The following is an 18,214-nucleotide window of genomic DNA, read 5'->3' as shown; positions in this document are numbered from 1 at the left end:
TATGTCAGGTGGTGATAATTACTGGATAGCTGTGGTGTTGGCCTAGATTGACCGATATTTTGGAGGATGTTCCTGGTGAAATTGAGGCAGCAACAGGGTCCCACTTAGCAGAGCGACAGAAGTTATGTTATTGGCAAGTCCGCAAAACTCTAGAAAAGGGAAGGTCATCTTTCATCTCTTACATTCTGGTACAGCTAAGCAATTTATAATCTGAGGTGTCTACACCTTCCTACAGACTCCATATGCCACCATAGGCTGTGGTTGGTGCTAGCTGTGGAAAACATGGATCAAGGCAATCAGAGGCTTAAACTGCCCTTCTACCATTGTAGACTCTGCTAAATCCCCTGGAATAACACTTGACTACAACCTGAATATGCGATCCCATATCAACTCGATGGCCAAAACCGCCAGATTTCACCTGAACTACCTAAGACACCTGAAAACTTTCCTCAACACACCCGACTTAAAAATGGCAACCTAGGCACTAGTCATCTCCAAACTGGAATATGGTTGCTCTACTCTCGCAGGTCTACCCAAGAACTCTCTGGCTCCACTGAAAACCTGCCTTAACGCCGCCGCGAGACTCCTAACAGGCTCAAAGAAATTCAACCACATCTCTCCCCACCTCAAAGCTCTAAATTTGCTCCCTCTTGAGGCCAGAATCCAACTTAAGCTGGCTTGCATCACACACAAGGCCCTACACTCCAATGCCCCAGCATATCTCTTCCAAAAACTCGTGATTTTTCGAGGAGCTAGAAACTCACGGTCCGCCAGAAACATGTTGCTCCAACCAGCACGCTTGCGGGAAAAAAAAGCATAAAACCAGACCTTCTGTGGGGCCGCCCGAAGAATTTGGAACTCATTCCCGCCCGCCATCTAAAGACTTTCATCCTTGGCACACTTTAAAAAGGAGGCCAAGACTTTCTTAATGGGCAAATTTCTCTCCTACTGCTCGCATTCAATAACCTCAATGTCTTTGTTTTCTCTTACCATTATGGTCTTACCCACGGTCTCCCGGATTATACCTACCCGGCACCTCTGGGCAGCATTCCCTGGAACTAAGATTGCTACACTTGTATAAGTTGTATAATGTGCTATTTGTTTTGATCCCAAATGATTCCAAAATTTGTTATTGCTTATTCTTTTCCTTGTTTCATACAAATTCCTCTCCTAACGCTCTCATTTTAATCACCTCAGCGACTGTTTTCTCATACTTTTATGCTTAACCTACGGCTATCTGGATGGTACCCACCAGGCTCTTCTGGGCATCCTTCCCTGGACTCGACACTACCTCATTTGTACAATTGTGCTATATGCTCTTATCCCAACTGTTCCCATGATTTGTTTCTGCTATTCTTCTCTTTCTTGTTACTTTTGCAACTACCTGTTTTTACCCCAACTGTATCCAACCATCCCAAGTTCATGTATCTTACCTGTCAATCCTGTAAAGTGCTCTGATACCTTCACAGGTCTTGTTTGCGCTCTATAAAACTCAAATAAATAAATAAAAATGTCCAAAACAGGCAATCCAGAAAGGAAGACATGCATACATAGTCAGACTTCAGTCAGTAATGGGCATTGCGGGACAGCTGGAGGGGCATGAACAGAAAGGAATGGGATAGTTGAGAAATGTGATCAGTGAGGTATTGCTGAACTGCATAAGCACAACTGTGCACTATTTTGTTGATATAAAATTGGCAAAAAAATGTAATGAAACCTAATTGGAGTAATGAGATCAGATAGTAGGTGTTAGAAATGGGGGTCTCTAGTTGGCAGAGGTAGGTACCTTTGTCCAAATAGGGACCCTTGCTTCTCATCAGGGTAAGGGGGATACACTTCTAAAATAACCCTTGCTCACCCCCTTGATAGCTTGGCATGAGCAGACAGGCTGATCTCAGAGTCAGTGTGTGAAGCGTTTGTGAACACATACAGTAATACAGTGAAAACACTACAAATGGACACCACACAAGTTTAGAAAAATAAGTAATCTTTATCTAAACCAAAACAAGACCAAACAACAAAAATCCACAATACAGTAATAAAAAGATGACTTTTAGATGATAGAAATAGTCCAGTTCAAAGCAAATTGCAGATGCGACACTTTTCACACAAAGTACCTTTGATGCATCAAATAGAACTTATAATACTTATGTTGACTGCGAACAGTCCTCTTTTCTTGAGTGAGCTGTTATTGATAATAAGAAAACAAAGAATGGCAGAGTGGGCTAAAGAACGGTGATGGATTAAACCCAGATCTTTTGACTGGGTGTGAGTGTTTGATTGATTCAGATGCTCCGTCCATCACCACCCCCTTTTGTACCGCTTTTGGCCGCCATAAGTGTGGCAGGGTATGCTCAGACGTGAGTCCCTTGCTCACTTTGCCACTGGATTCAAGCAAGCTGGGCTGAAGACGGCTGGAATGCCAGAAACTGGTCCTCGGAAGCTTGTTTCCGGTCCAGGGAAGACATGGCTTGGCAGTTCGGGCTGGACTGTTCCCATGAGGCCCAGGGTCAGACTGATTTGCATATAGCCATGTCTGAACTAGGGTGGCAGAGTGGGCTAAAGAACGGTGATGGATTAAACCCATATCTTTTGACTTGGTGTGAGTGTTTGATTGATTCAGATGCTCCGTCCATCACCACCCCCTTTTGTACCGCTGGTTATAGTAAACAGCACACCTGTAGGAATAAACTGGTAAAAAGAAAAATCAAAATCTTTAACATCAGAAAAACGTTCAATTGATATGAGGCACAAAGCACAGTAGGTTTTGCAGTCAACATGTTTTATGTAAGCATGCAATCAGGCCAGGAAATAAATAATTTCAAAACGACATTGACATCCCACAATTGATTGTACTTAAGAGTAGGAGAATTTCAAAAGTTTACTACCTTTAATAGTCAACAAACAAGCGGATGCTCACCCACCGATTTTCCTTTGATGTAAGGATAGTTAATAGAAATGGCTGACCTGTAAAGGTTGATTGTATGGTAAGTCTTACCTGCACTGGATCCGGTGGCGAGGAAATTGATGATGTAAGTTATATCCGCTGAAGGGATTAAGAGATTTTCCCAAACACCAGCTTGACCATAAAGACCATGCTTATTGAAAAACTTTGGTGGTAACTGGCGCCCAGGATTTATTGATGTATTCTGTAACTTCTGGCAAAATGAAAGGGAGAGACTGGGAATTCCCTGCTATCTTGCAGGTAGAAAGAGATATGGAATTGTTTAGTACTAGATTGTGTGGATGGCACGATGGGTCCTGTAGAAGATTGGGAAATGATGGAAGCAGAACCGGATGTCTATTGTAAGCTCTAGGAGAGGTGGGAGCCTGTATTGCTTTGCACTCCCAGATAATAGAGAATACCACTCTCCCATATGGAGGCTCAAACACGATGAAGCAATAAACACAACACAACACCAGCTGGAAAGAGATTTCAATTTATAAAATGAAGCACATCAAAGACTGTTTTCAGAACAAGGCTTGGGGTTTTATTTATGCAATGCTCTCTGACAGAAAGGCTTTCCCAGATGTCAAATGAACAGCATTAAAAAAAATCACACACACACACTCACACTCACACTCACACACACACACACACACACACACTCACACACTTGGCAAATGCAACTGTTAAATGCATGGATACTAATGTGAAATGAAATGCAACCAGATTATGCTGGACGTCGTGCAAGAAATCAGAAAGATATATACACTAAATACATCAGATGATTACCTTGGATGTGCACACAGACTCTCACACATCAAAAAGTCAATACTCAAAGAAAACACCTCAGATGATAATAGCCACTGAAAACTGAAGGTGCACACAGACACTCACACATCACAATGACTGTTATAGCCACTGGAAACTGACAGTCACACAACACAATGTCAAAAATAAAACACATCACCTGGTGCAAACTTCATCCTGGCCCACTCTAGAATGGAGGATTCACAGCCGGGGTCAGGAGCCTCAGCAACCAGATTCCTGCACTGAAGATGCGTCCCCCGTTCAGGCTCAAATCCCAGTTTCTAAGTCAACAAACCCCTGCTTTATAATCTCAAAACACACTGGAATGTTCTGAGAGGCGTTCCTCTGCGCCAAGGAAATTTACTGGAATTGGCCACTTTCCATGCAAGCATTCCAAAGACAAAAGAGTTCTCACATTCCTTCTGCATTCTCATGTGTTCCGAAAGTTTCTAGCAGTACATTTAACATTCTCCAAAAACAAGCAACCTTGAACGTGAATAACCTAAACAACTTGAGTAATCTACTGGCCTGCCTGTGCACGCAAAAAGCTCAAGCAAGACAGAGTCAGAATTCAAGATGACATGAGGGCATGTCAAAGCCAATAGCAGGAACTTCATAATACTTCCCAATGTACAACACATTGCACATTTGTGCACCACTGCCTATAGCATCACACACTTCATCTCCCAATGTACAACATTATGCACATTTGGGCACCACTGTTTATAACATTGCACTTTGAGACCAAGAAGTACATTCCGCATCTCTCTCTCTCTCTCTCTCTCATGCTTTCAAATGCACATCCCACAAGTTCTGTTCCTGGCAAGGCTGTTTTACTCTGTGCCAGCTCCCACTTTAAAACTACAAGAGATACAAAAGAAATCTTCAAGGCAAGAAAGGCACATACAGGAAAAAATGAAGTAAATACCTAAAGTCAATTAAAATCATGATAGTCAAAGGTCATCAAGTGGTTAAAAATATAGGAATGCCTCTAGCACTACAGAACCATACCTGAGATTGCCAAAAGGGAACTACGATGACCAGGGTGGCCTGTTGTTGTCTGACTTGAGCTAAGACTCGGTTTTTCTTAAGAAAACCTTTATCTGCCTGAGACTGCTTAGCTTTTAAAAAAAAGCAAATCCCCCACTTACCCGCACTCCTGCACCCGCTGACACCCGGCTCCCCGCGCCTCCCCGGTCCACCACAGGATTCTCCCGATTGATGTGGAGGGAGGAGCGGAATTGCACAACACTACCGGGTTAGAGGGGAGGAGGGCACAACGCCACTGGATACCGCATAAAAACAGAAGCTCACTCACTTGCGCTGCTGATGCGCTGAGCAACAACCCTTCGCCGCACTTCCTGGTATTTTTAAAATTATAATTTGAATCGCCGGGCACTGTTGCCGGGGACTGCTTTGCTTTTAAAAAAAGGAAAATCCCCCACTTACCTGCACTCCTGCACCCACTGACACCCGGCTCCCCGCACCTCCCCGGTCGACCACGGGATTCTCCCGATTGACGTGGAGGGAGGAGCGGAATTGCACGACACTACCGGGTTAAAGGGGAGGAGGGCGCAACGCCATTGGATGACTGCTCTGGCGACACCCATATAACCAGATGCTCTCCACTACGCGCAGCCAAAGGCAAGCCCGTCTGCGCCCGTCCGTAACCTGCCGGGTCCAGGGGCCACAACCCCTGCCTGTTCACCCTCCCACCTTAGGACATCTAGTTCGAACTCGCTACGCAAGCTAAGAGGGGAAATTCCTGCCTTATGTCACTCTTCATGGGACCCAGAGGCTCTACACACCTCTTGCCCACATTGCGGGTTTCAATTCCATCTTAACCCCCTCCTAAGAAGACACATCACAGCATGTACCTTTTAAATTGTAGGTCTCTCCCAAAACACTCTTTGGAAATCTTCATGCTGCTGGATGAGCTAAACCCCGACGTTCTGTTTTTGACAGAAACCTGGATGCATACAGACTCAGAGCCTGATATTACCCGGGCCCTCCCCCAAGGCTATCTAATCTTACGCAGCGACCGCAACAGCGGGAGGGGGAGAAGCATAGCAGTCCTCTATAAAGACTGCTACGGATGTCATAGCACCCCTACCTCCATACTAGACTGTGAAAGTCTCCCCTTCACTATAGATTTCTCCCCCACTAGCACCTTCTCGGGAGTACTCTTATACCGCCCACCTGGCTACCCAGGGCAATTCTCCAATACCCTCCCACCCATCATAGCTAGCCTAGTATTTAGCCCATCCACCTTTAACCTTTTAGGGGATCTCAGCATTCATTTCGATGACGCCACAGACCTTATCGCCTCGGAACTAACCTCCAGCCTCTCAGCTCTTACGCTCAAACAGCTAGTACCTAAACCAACCCACATCAAAGGTCATCTCCTAGACCCCATCTTTAGTAATAGCCTAGATCTTTAAGTCGGGGACCCCCTTCCCCTTCCGTGCACGGACCATTTCCTTATACTTCTGTCATGGCTCCCCAAAAAGTCACAGTCTCCCCCGCCTCTAGGAATGCGCAGAAACACGAACTGGACAAACCTCTCCACAACCAAATGGGTGGCAAGTCTTGAAACCCTCAAACCACCTAGTAATCCCGACCCCACTCTGGCCAATGAGAACTACAACATGTGGATCTCTGAGTCACTTGACTCTGTGCTCCCCTTCAGGTGTACTAACCCCAAACACAGCAAGGCGACCGCCCCCTGGTACTCAAGGGAACTGCGGGAATTGAAACGTACTTGCAAAAAGATGGAACACAAATGGCGTCTTGACTATTCTCCGTTTAGGAAATCAGAATACAGAGCAGCCATTAAAACTAATAAGGACAGAATTAAATGCGCACAAAAAGGAAAAAATCACTGAGGCAGCCTCAAAGCTCAAGGAAATTTACCGCATAGCAAAGACCCTCCTGCAACTCCCAGAAAAACCTCGAGACCCCTCAAATGCCCAAACCCGTTGTAACAATCTGGCAGATTTCTTTTTTTATAAAATTAAAACAATCTACACTTCCTTTTCCGATCCTGTGACTCCACCCCAGACACCTTTCAACCCAGAGCCCCAGCATTTAGCCACACTCAAACATTTTCCCCTCCTAGACGCCTCTAAACTTGAATCCATTATGCACCAGGTAAAATCTGGCTCCCCTAATGACCCAGCACCACCTCGCACCTTACTACAAGTCACTAGCCATATTCTACCTACCATGCTAGAACTACTAAATGCCTCTTTATCCTCCGGCATCGTGCCACTTCCATGAAAACGAGTCATGGTCAAAGCTCTCATCAAAAACCCTAACCTTGAACCAGGAAATCACCAATCTCCTAGACTCCACCCAGACGGGGTTGCGCCCCCTACATGGGAATGAAACGTCCTGTTCGCAGTGACGGAGGAGGCCAGGAGAATTTTAGATCAGGGAGGCTCTGTAGCCATCATCCTCCTCGACCTAAGTGCCGCCTTCGACACTGTGAGTCATAGCATCCTGCTACACCGACTTAGCAGTAAGGGAATATCAGGGACGGCAATCACCTGGCTTAGGTCCTTCCTCTCCAATCGCTCCTTCCAGGTTTTTGAGGGTGACTTTGTTTCCCTGAGCAAGCCTCTTGACTGCGGGGTGCCGCAGGGCTCCTCCCTGAGCCCCACATTATTCAATCTTTATATGAGCCTCCTAGCCGAGATCGTCCGCCCTTTTTGAGTGAAAATTGTCACTTACGTGGACGATACTCAGCTAGTGGTGACTCTCAACCCCCTGCAAGCCACACCTAGCTGCCTGAAAAACTGCTCGGAAGCAGTCACTGAATGGATGACATCTTTCTGCCTGAAAATGAATGGGGACAAAATGGAGCTTATGCTTTTTGGGAGTCCCATCTATAGCACCATCGATCCATTCTGGCCCCCCTGTCTCGACCTGCCCTTGTGCACAAAGACACGATCAAAATCCTGGGCGTTTGGCTCGACAAATCCCTTAATTTCAACTACCAAGCAGCCAAACTCTCAGCCATCTGTTTTGGGCTGCTAAGTCTTCTGCGAAAATTCCTTCCTCCGTTGCCTTTTCATGCTAGACAGATAATGGTCAAGAGCTTGATCCTATCCCGCCTGGACTTCGGGAACGCCCTTTATCTAGGCGCACCCCAGACAACTTTTAACAAGTTGCAGAACATTCAAAACTGCGCAGCCAGAACCCTTCTACAGATCTCCCGCAGAGTCCCGGTCAAACCCACACTTAAGGACCTCCACTGGCTTCCAGTGAGGGAAAGGGTCGAATTTAAAGCCATGTGCATTGCACACCGAGCTTTCTGGAATACAGGCACCATCATTAACCAAACTCTGATAACTGCCTATCACCCAAACAGACAGCTCAGATCCGGATCCTCTTTTCTGGCTGTAACACTGAGGTTCAAGAGAGCAAGATGTGGAGGCCGCTCGTTCTCCCTCAACTCGGCCAGACTCTGTAACTCCCTCCCTATCCAACTCAGATCAGAGCACAAAGTACTCACCTTCTGCAAACTCCTAAAAACCCTGCTTTTTAACAAACCAGAATAGCCTGAACTGTAGTGTACATGTCTGCAGCACTAGGATGCCTGAGCGTATCTACCGCGCTATACAAATGTTCTTTTCATTTCATTTAATTGAGCTAAGACTTGGTTTATCTTAAGAAAAGGAAGGAAAGCATAATGTATTGCATGGGGCCAGTCTTGCAAAAAGGCATCTGAATCCAAGGCCAAGGGGATCTGGGCACCAGCTGAAGAATTGGGGAAAGTGAGAATTGAGTTGGTCACAAAAAGATCGATTTGAAAAGGAACCCATTTGTGAAGTAAAGTGCTGAAGATGGACTGATGAAGTCTCCAATCACTTGAGTCATGAAGATGACGAGAATGCCTGTCAGCTATGGTGTCGAGGTCTCCTGGTAAATATTCTACGTTAACTGAAGTATAATTTAGAAGACCAAACTCCCAGAAACCTTTTGCTATTTCTGCAAGAGGCCTGAATTTGGTACCTCCGGGATGGTTGATGTAGAGCACTGTGGTGATGTTGTCCATCGGGAGAAGGATGGAGCAGTGTACCTTGGTTTTGCTATGCTTCTGATGGCAAGGGAGCCAGCCAGCATCTCTCAACAATTGACGTGCAATGTGGACTCCTCTTGAGACCATATACCCCGAGTCGAGACTGGCCCACATCGAGCTCCCCACCCCATCCGACTTGCATCAGATTATAACACAAGATCAAGGGCTGATGCAAAGATATTTTCGCCGTTCCAGGCATGTAATTAGTCTATCCATCATTGGAGCTCTAGTTGAGATTCTTGATCTAGACTGATAGAGTCGGAATAAGCAAGACCCTTGTGTAGGTGTCGAAACTTCAGTCTTTGGAGAGTTCAATAGTGGGGAGGACCTGGAAAGGACCTGGCAAAATGGCCTGGATGGACGAATAAAGAATACCCACTATTCTCACTATAGGTTTGGAGGAGATGGAAGAACTGCAATGAGTGTGGAGAATCTCTGATTTGATGGAATTGACCTTTGTTAGAGGTAAGCGGAGCGTTGTGCTGGAAGAATCGATCAGAAAACCTAAAAATTCAATTTTAGTGGAAGAAACAAGAATAGATTTCTCTGAGTTGATGGTGAAACCCATATCTGAAACAAGAGTAAGTAAGGTGCAATTTTGAAGGGTATGTACGTTTTGCCACATTAAGAGAATATCGTCCAGATAACTGATACATCCGATACCCTGAGATCGGAGATAGACTACAACAGGCTTCTTGAGTTTTGTGAAGCACCATGGTGCCGAAGAAAGACCGAAGGGGAGAGAGGAAAATGTATATGTTTTCCCTGCCATTGGAACTGAAGAAACGCTTTGTGATTGTGATGTATAGGGACTGTGAGGTATGCTTCCTGTAAATCTATCTGACCCTTCAGTGGTGCTCAAGTAAGGGATCTCTGAGATGGATGATTGTCTCCATTTTAAAATGACCCTAGATCACAAACTGATTGAACTGACAAAGATTAATGACAGGTCTCATCTTTTTGTTTTTCTTCAGAACAAGGAATAGGGAACTGAGAAAACCTGCGAGATTAGGACTTGAAAGTTGAATTGCTTTTTTGTGTAGCAGAGGCTCTATTTTTAATGAGATGAGATTAAACATTTCAGATGAAAACCTGGAAATGCAGTTTGAAAAGGTGTTGTATAAAGTTCTATAGCATAACCGTCAACTGTGTTTAAAACTCAGGGATCTGAAGTTCGAGATTGCCATTTTGGTAGAAACAGACAAAGTCGACCTCCTACAGGAAAATGGCCAAAAAAGAGAATCACCTGTTTGGCTGTGAATCTGAAGTTCCTTTGGCCGCGGAAACCTCTGCCTCTTTGCTGGTAGAACTGAGGCTTGTATTCCTACGAGCTGGAGTCGTACGAGCTTCGAAATCCTTGGTTGCCGAAGTTACGCGCAGTAAAGCAGCTCCTGTCTCTACTGACCCTGGAAAGAACTTCTTGGGAAAAAACTTTTTGGAGTGACTGTTGAGCCTTTTCAAGGGAGCAGAATGTGGAAACATCTTTGCCAAGTTCTTTTATAAATGAACCCCCAAAGATAAGTCATCCTGCTTTTATTCCAGGATCCATCATAGCCAGGTTTGCAAACTTGAGATCGAACTTGAGTAACAGTTCTTTTCTCCGTTCATATGTGATGGCGTTACCCAGTAAATAAAACACTTTTTCAACCCACATAAGAAATCTTTGGAATTGACAGTAGAGTTATCTAAAGGGGGTAACTGCCCGTGACCCAAGGCACTAAAGTGTAGCAACGGTTAAGTAACTGCATGTGGAGCGAATGAAGACATTGTGCTTCGGCGGGACGTGTAAGGATTGGGTGAGGCAGCCCCGTTTATGGCGTTAGTGGGAGTGGAGTACCCTCTTGGCGCTGAAGCGACCACCGCCTCCTCCTGGGTGTCTGCTGTGGGTGTGGTTGACTTCTGCAATTCAATCACCATAGCCCCCCAATCTGCATCAAGAGGGAACTTGCAAAGTCCCAGTAAGTCCTCCCTCTGCAGCGCCATGCCATCTGCCTTGGCCCAATTGAGCATAGAATGGTGCCAGGTCAGCACCTGAGGCGCCGCTTGGGTTTTCCATCTTTTGGTGACCAGGGGCTTTTCAGTGATTAAACCCAAATCTAAGAATCGTGCAGTAGCCTTGTGTTTCTTGCTCCTCTTGAAGAGATGTAATATATACACCTCCCATTGGAAGGAAACTACACGCCTGGTGCAGCAGAACAAGGTGACCGCCACATCTATGCAGTATTCCCGTAGGGCAGGGCAATGCCAGAGCATGTGTAGGAGGTCTGCGCTGGTCAGGCGACACCTGGGGCATACAGAGTCATCCCTATGGAAGAACGTATTTATCTAGGCAGGGGATCGGTACGCGCGATGGAGAATAAAATATTGGATCTGCTGGAAGCGCTGGTTGCGAGGGACACTTGTAGGACTTTCTAGTATAGCCATCCATTCCTTCTCCGATAGGGGGCGACCTATGTCTTCCTCCCAGTATTGCCTCAGGGGGGACAGTGATATCGCAGTGTGTTGGCGGAGTGAGGAGGCGAACCAGCATATCAAGTGTCCCCCTGTGCCCATTACGTGTATATATTGCTATTGCAACAGGTGGTATGTGGAAGGTTATGTTGCTAAATTGCCCCTCCTAGCTGAAAGTGAGGCTATGAGTGTGTGGTGCATTAGGAATTGCCCTGGAGGTAGACCGTCGTCTGAGATGAGGTCTGCATAGGGGATTGGGGTGCCATCTCTAAAAAGGTCCCCTGCGTCATAAATGTACGCAGCCTCCCAACTACGTAACTCTGCCGCTGTGATCTGTGACTCACCCTTTGGTGACCCTAGTAGAGGGATAGCAGGGGCATACGGTGTGGTGGCGCGAGTGACGTATAAGCTTCTGCAATAGCTTTGGAATGCTATGGAGAGCAACGTGGAGTCTACTTTCCTGGGCCTAGCGCACGGGTGAAATATTTGAAGTAAGTCATGAAGGGCCAAGGGAGGTTGCAGAGTGGCGGTGTCTGTTAGGTGTTGTGATGCTAGCCATCTGGCTATCCATTGCAACTGAGCTGCCAAGAAATAGTGCTCAAAGTTCTAAGGTATCATTTCCTAATGGAGACTCTATGCCTAGATGTACCTCAAAGAAAACCCCTAACCTTTGCCTCCAGTTTTTTTAAAATAGGAGGGATGAATGTAGAGAGGTAGAGTAGCGAAATAGTAAAGTAGACGCAGGAGAGCCACCATTTTTGCAAGGGCCACCCTACCCGGAATAGACAATGGGAGCGTCTTCCAGAATGTCATCTGCGAGTAAATAGAGGAAGTGGCTCTAGTGATGTTTCAGTGAAAGAGGTCAGTTTTAGTACAATATATGTGGATACCCAAGTATCGGAATGTACCTGTGCACCAGGATACTGGTACACAGGTTTTAAAGATCAAGTAGGGTGCATAAAGAATTTTAGTCATAAAATCAGATTGGTTCCTGACGTTCAACCGGTCATGCATAAGGTACGACCTGTACCGTTGAGTGCTAGGGAGAAGCTAAAGAGTATGTTAAATGACCTATGTGATCAGAAAATTATACAGCCAACAGAGTCTTCCCAATGGGTCACCCCGATTGTCGTGGCGAGGAAAAAATCAGGAGAGATTAGTCTCTGTGCAGATTTGAGGGGATTGAACAGAAATATTGTGGTGGATTGCCATCCCCTTCCTAAGATCCATGAACTCTTGGCTAATTTGGGGGGTCTAGGTGGTTCCCCCTTTATGACTTAAAGTCCGCCTACCACCAGATTCCTTTGAGTGAGGAGTCTAAGGAACTTACTACGTTTGTTACACCTTTTGGTGCGTATAAGTTCCTGAGACTCCCTTTCGGGCTGGCCTCGGTAGCAAGTATTTTCAGAGGTTGATGGACTCTATGTTCAAGGGAATGGTGGGGGTCCAAGCTTACTTGGACGATATCCTGGTTTTTACAAAGAACTGTGATGAGCATTTAACTCTCTTAAAAAAAGTTCTGGGCACTTTGGAAGGTAATGGAATGACGATCAGGGCTGACCAATGTAAGTTCGGTGTGAATTAACTTGATTACTTGGGGCATACGATTTCTGATAAAGGCATTAGTCCAAAGTTTTCAGTTATTAGAGCTCTAAAAGATGCTAAACCACCTACTGATAAAGATACTTTACGCTCTTTCCTTGGGCTAGCTGAATACTATGCTAGGTTGTGTGCAATTACGCTCAGATGATTGAACCTCTTCGCTGTCTGCTTAAAAAGGATCAAAAGTTTATCTGGTCGGAGGACTTGAACAGTGTTTTTGAGAGAGTAAAAGATCTAGTCATTTCTGCAAAGGCGCTGCATGCTTTCCTTGATGATTGTCCGTCAATGATCACTGTGGATGCTAGTTTGAATGGACTAGGTGCAGTTCTTAGTCAAAATGTAAAGGGACATGAACAAACTGTGGCTTTCGCCTCAAGAGCACTTAAGCCTTTTGAAAGAAATTACAGCACGATCGAACGGGAGACGCTAGCCTGTGTGTGGGCGGTTCAGAAATGTAAAATGTATATCTGGGGAAGGAAATTTCAGATTTTGACTGATCATAAGCCTCTTGCTTTCATTTTTAACAAAGTTTCAAATACTAATTCTATGTCTGCTAGGTTAACAAGGTTGGTTTCCAAGCTGCAGGAGTTCAATTTTGACATAAAGCATATTCAGGGAAATAAGAATTTTCATGCAGATTGTCTATCCAGAATGCTGATGGATAAGGATGATGAGGAGAATTTTGAGGAGGATGATGTAGAATGTGTGGCGATGTTGGACGCAGTGGAAGGTTGTGGTTCCCTTATTTCTGAAGAGGACTGGTGAAAAGCTTCTCTGGAAGATTTAGTTCTATCTAGAGTTTTGAACTGCTGTAAAAATGGTTGGCCAGAGGTGAGAAATCTTTCTGGGAATTTAAAGAATTTCGTTTTGGTTGCGGATGAGCTTTCCGTAGAGGACGATGTTGTTCTTAGAGGGGATAAATTTGTGCCCCCTGTCTAAATTGAGGGAAGTAATTGTTAAGTTGGATCATGAAGGCCACCTAGGTGTAACTAAAACTTGTATGATAATTAGACAGCACTATTGGTGGCCGGGGTTGGAAGCACAAGGTAGAGGACTGATTGATGGTTGTGAAGAGTGCTTGCTTTCTGATAAGCACTGGAAGATTCCGAAGTTGTCACTTCATCCCACTGGATTTCCTGAACAAGCTTGGGTTAAGGTGGGGCTGGATTTTTCTGGGCCCTATTTAATTCTCCCTGAGGAGTGTAGGTATCTGATTCTGGCTGTTGACTATCACTCCAAATGGATGTATTATAAGTTTGTTGACACGCCTAATACTGAGAATACAATTTTGTTTTTAAAGAAATTGTTTTTGGTCGAAGGGGCTCCTAGGTGTTTAGTCACTGATAACGGGACGCATTTCGTGTCCGAGCAAATGTGTTCGTTTTTAGGGTCCCTGGATATTAAACATCTGAAGGTTGCGAAGTACTCCCCCGCATCTAATGGTTTGGTGGAACGTGGTAATAAGATTCTTAAAGAAGGGATTCAGGCAGCTGTAGCTTCTGGTTTGGATGTCAGTTCGTTTTTGGAAGAGAAAGTTTGGAGTTACAATGTGTCTCCCCATTGCACCACTGGAGTGACACCCTTTGAGTTACTTAGGGGAAGAAAAGTTAATTCCTTACTTCTTCCTTCCTGGTTGGTTAGTAAGAATGATGTAAAACTGCAGGCTACTTATTTTTTGGAGAAGGTGGAGCGTAGTCAGGCACTGATGAAAAAACGTTTTGACGGTAAAAGGTCAGTGGATGATGTTGGTATTTCTGTTGGTGATTGGGTGTTGTGCAAAAAACCCTTTAACGTTAAGAAAGGTGAGTCTCATTTTTATGATCCAATTCAGGTTTGTAAGGTTAGTAAAGGGGCTGTTTTCCTTAACGGTAGAGGTTGGGGGAATAAGAGACAGGTGGTCAAGTTACGAAAAGATCAGGCTGAGTTAATTTTGAAAAAGAAGAAGAGCAGTTGTTCTAATGAATTGGAATGGACTTTTTGGTTGCAGGATCAGAGTGGAGGTAATGCAGTGGTAGTTCCAGCTTCCAATGTTAATGGCAGTGCATTTGTTGGTCCAGCTTCCAATGCCACTGTTCCGGTGGAAAGGAATGATGTGGGGGCCAGGTCTGTTAGAAGCGGGCGCACCATTAGATTACCTGCTAGGTTTGGGGATTTTGTTACTTATTGAACTTTATTTGTTGCTTTCAGCTTATGTATTGTTTTTTTTTCTTTTTTTTATAAGGGGCTTAAGGGAATGTTGAGCATGTCATCTCTTTTAGAATGTGTTTGACAAGAATGCAATGATGTACTTGGAGTGTGTGTTCCCGTGGATTCGATCAGCTGTTGGTGATCGTGATCCGAGGGAACACACTGCTCCGCACTGTGGCTTAAGAAACCTGTAAATCGAATAAAGAAGAATATGCTCAATCTACCTCCATCTTCGTGGAGACTCTTCTTTTAACAGTTGGGTACTATACAACAATAGGTAAAGTAGTGTGGCTCACTGGTTAGAGGCGGCAGACCCGAGAGCAGAGGACGGCCGGGACCAGGGTTTGATTCCCGGCGCGGCAGGTTTCTGGACCAGGGTCAGCGGACTCGATAATTCTCTCGCCTCGGTGCCCACTCTGATCAGCGATCACACTCGGCAACTCTGGGCATTAGCTTGCCTCATCTTCACTAACGGCCCCACCAGACCGCCGGGGATGCCTGGTCTCACCCTGGAGATACCCATTAAGGGACCATCTCTCAGGGAAGCCAGGAAGGGTTTCGCAGCGGTCGAAGCGCCTTGGGACCCTACGGGTAAGTAGTGCGCTATATAAATGCCTATACATTTACATTTACATTTACAACTAAAGGGAAACTCTAAGTTATCTAGTCCCAAGGAGGTTGTAAATGTCAAGGGTGAATTCTTAAAACTTTCAGATAGGAAATGGTGGAATTCTAATCGTGTGTCTAGATGTAATAAAACCGAGATCCGCGAGTGGTTGAAGAAAGATGTTTTGGATTCAGCTGTGGGTAATGATTCTGCAGTGAGTAATCACAGTTCTGTGGTGGTCAGATCACCAGGTATTTAAATTAAAAAGGTACCTGCTAAGCTCAATGATTATTGTTGTAGCTAATTGTTTTATTGATTTTTGTATATATATTTTTTGTGTATTTAATTCTTGCATAATATTTTGTTTTTGTTAAAGGAGAAGGATATGTTGTATTTTAAGTTGTGTTTACCTTCTTGGCAACAGTTGTCATGCAGACTGAGGATTCCACTATTGGAATCTGGATTGTGGATTCCAGTAGAGGAGAGGCTTATGCTGCAGGAGTTACAGCTGTTGGGGGTTGCTTCATGATATCTCAATAAACTTCATTTATAATTCACGCGATTTACTGTCTTCAAAACTGACGTAGTTTGACTTCTCTATATCTTGTATTTTGTGGGAATCCATAAGGAGTCAGACATTTTCTCCAATGAGAAAAGTAATCCTGCGAAAAAATATGTATAACTCTATCTTTGGATTTTGTGAATTGAGTCCTATATAGGCAAGCCAATCCAAAGTAAGAAAGCTCACTCTTTGTTCTACTGACAGAACAGCCAGTAGGGGGCGTGCTAGCCTTCTACGGGTAGCTCAGTTCTAAAAATGTCTTGCTGCACGTGTCTGTCCCACCTATGACTGCCCATATTGGATTGGAAATTCTATATGTGTTAATTTAGTAAAAATAAAAGTGCACCTTGACAGGAAGTTCTGTGCAGTTGCATACCACTGCTGTTATACAGTTAGGCAGCAGTGACTGAACTGAGTGTGAAGGGACAATTTGATCCTCATGAGAAGAGATCCTTTTCCGGTGGACAAACCGACATTTCACTCACCAGATATGTTTTGTGATGGAAGGTCTATTCAGCACACATTGGTTCCGGTTTTCCCTAGTAGTACCACCTGAGGTCTGGCTGTGTTTCCTATTTGTATGTAATTAAATGAGGTGGGGAGGGTGCATCTCCTATGGCAATTGCAGTGCACCATGCCTGTACTCATTATTGCCAATACTGTTAATTCCGGGTTATGGTATTACTGCACAATAAAAAGTTAAACTGAGTATATAAATCCCTCTCCATGCACACTTTCTTATTGTTATTTTGCATTATGTAGTGCAAAGTCAGAAATTAGCATGCCATCGAAGAACTTCCAGTTGGCCAGGGTTGGCTTTCTAAAGGGTTCTGAGGTTTTCATCACAGATCAAAGGCTGAATAGGTCTCTGGAGATATGCTATGAGTAGAGTAGAGTGTGCCTCAATATTTGTCATCAAATGCCTCTATGCTGTAGCCATTGAATTCTGCAAAAGGGCATTGTAGTTTTCAGTATTCCTTGTTTGTTCTATTTGCAGGGAAACATTGTGCTTACAGACCACGCATACCTCGTTTTGAACCTCCTCAGGTTTCGCACAGATGAGGCGGATGATGTGAAATTTGCAGTGCGGGAGCACTACCCAGTGGACCATGCCAAAGCTCCAGAACCTTTACTTGATGTAGAAAGGTAATTCCATGTATATCAATGCTATAGGAATGATATCAGCCAAGGATATCATTGTGCTTCATTTTGTACTTTGCAGTAGTTTTTGGGCTCCGTTACGTTCAGCTTGGGCTTCAGCCGTCATTGCATACAGAATTCACAGAGTTTTTGAAAAATAGAGATTGTGCTGTAGTGTACATTGCTAACTTAAAGACCTTTAATTATTTAATATCTATGTGAGTAGAGGGTTTAATGTAGAGTTTGAAGGGAAATATTTGATCAACATTTGTTCAGACAGGTATGTTAGACATCGCCTAGATAATTGTAAACCGCACACAGAAACTATAGTCCAAGCAGACTCTTTGTAAAGTATGTACGACAAGTATTTTGTTCGGAAATAAACTGATATTTTGTCTTGCGTGTCTACAAGTGTTAAAAATAAGTAAATGTTTCCAAATCTTTTTAGGTGTGGCTAAAAACAACTATGAATAAGTTCCAGATCTCATGTCCGCGTATCATATCCTATATACAGGGAGCCTTTGTGTCAACTCCCTTTAACTGCTCACTTGTTTGGCCAATCGCCTTCAGGCATTGACTCACTGGTTTTTCCAACACATTTTGGGATTAGTCTATGGTTTACATCGAGTACTTTCATTTGATGATCTGTTTTCAAAGTAGTCCTCTCAGGTATGGCAACTGATCTCCCATGGCAGCGCCTTGAGGAACCGATATGGCTCCTGTCTTTAGTCTTCAGCTTCCCCCACATAGCCCCCCACAGTTTTTCTCCACACCTCCTTGTGTGTGTGTGTGTGTGTGTGTGTGTGTGTGTGTGTGTGTGTGTGTGTG

The 18,214-nt window shown here is 44.5% G+C and overlaps 1 protein-coding gene across 1 annotated transcript in view; it reads left to right on the top strand.

Annotated features, from left to right (window-relative positions):
• NEMF (nuclear export mediator factor) overlaps positions 1 to 18,214 on the top strand; it is a 486,031-nt gene that overhangs the window by 63,422 nt on the left and 404,395 nt on the right. Inside the window, exon 5 of the mRNA XM_086937289.1 lies at positions 17,244 to 17,392. Coding sequence (XP_086793415.1) covers positions 17,244 to 17,392 — 149 coding nt within the window. The remainder of the gene's footprint in view (positions 1 to 17,243; positions 17,393 to 18,214) is intronic.

Source organism: Lissotriton vulgaris, chromosome 9, assembly GCF_964263255.1.
Source record: "Lissotriton vulgaris chromosome 9, aLisVul1.2, whole genome shotgun sequence".
Classification (NCBI taxonomy): domain Eukaryota; kingdom Metazoa; phylum Chordata; class Amphibia; order Caudata; family Salamandridae; genus Lissotriton; species Lissotriton vulgaris.
This window is presented reverse-complemented; position numbering and strand designations above follow the sequence as displayed.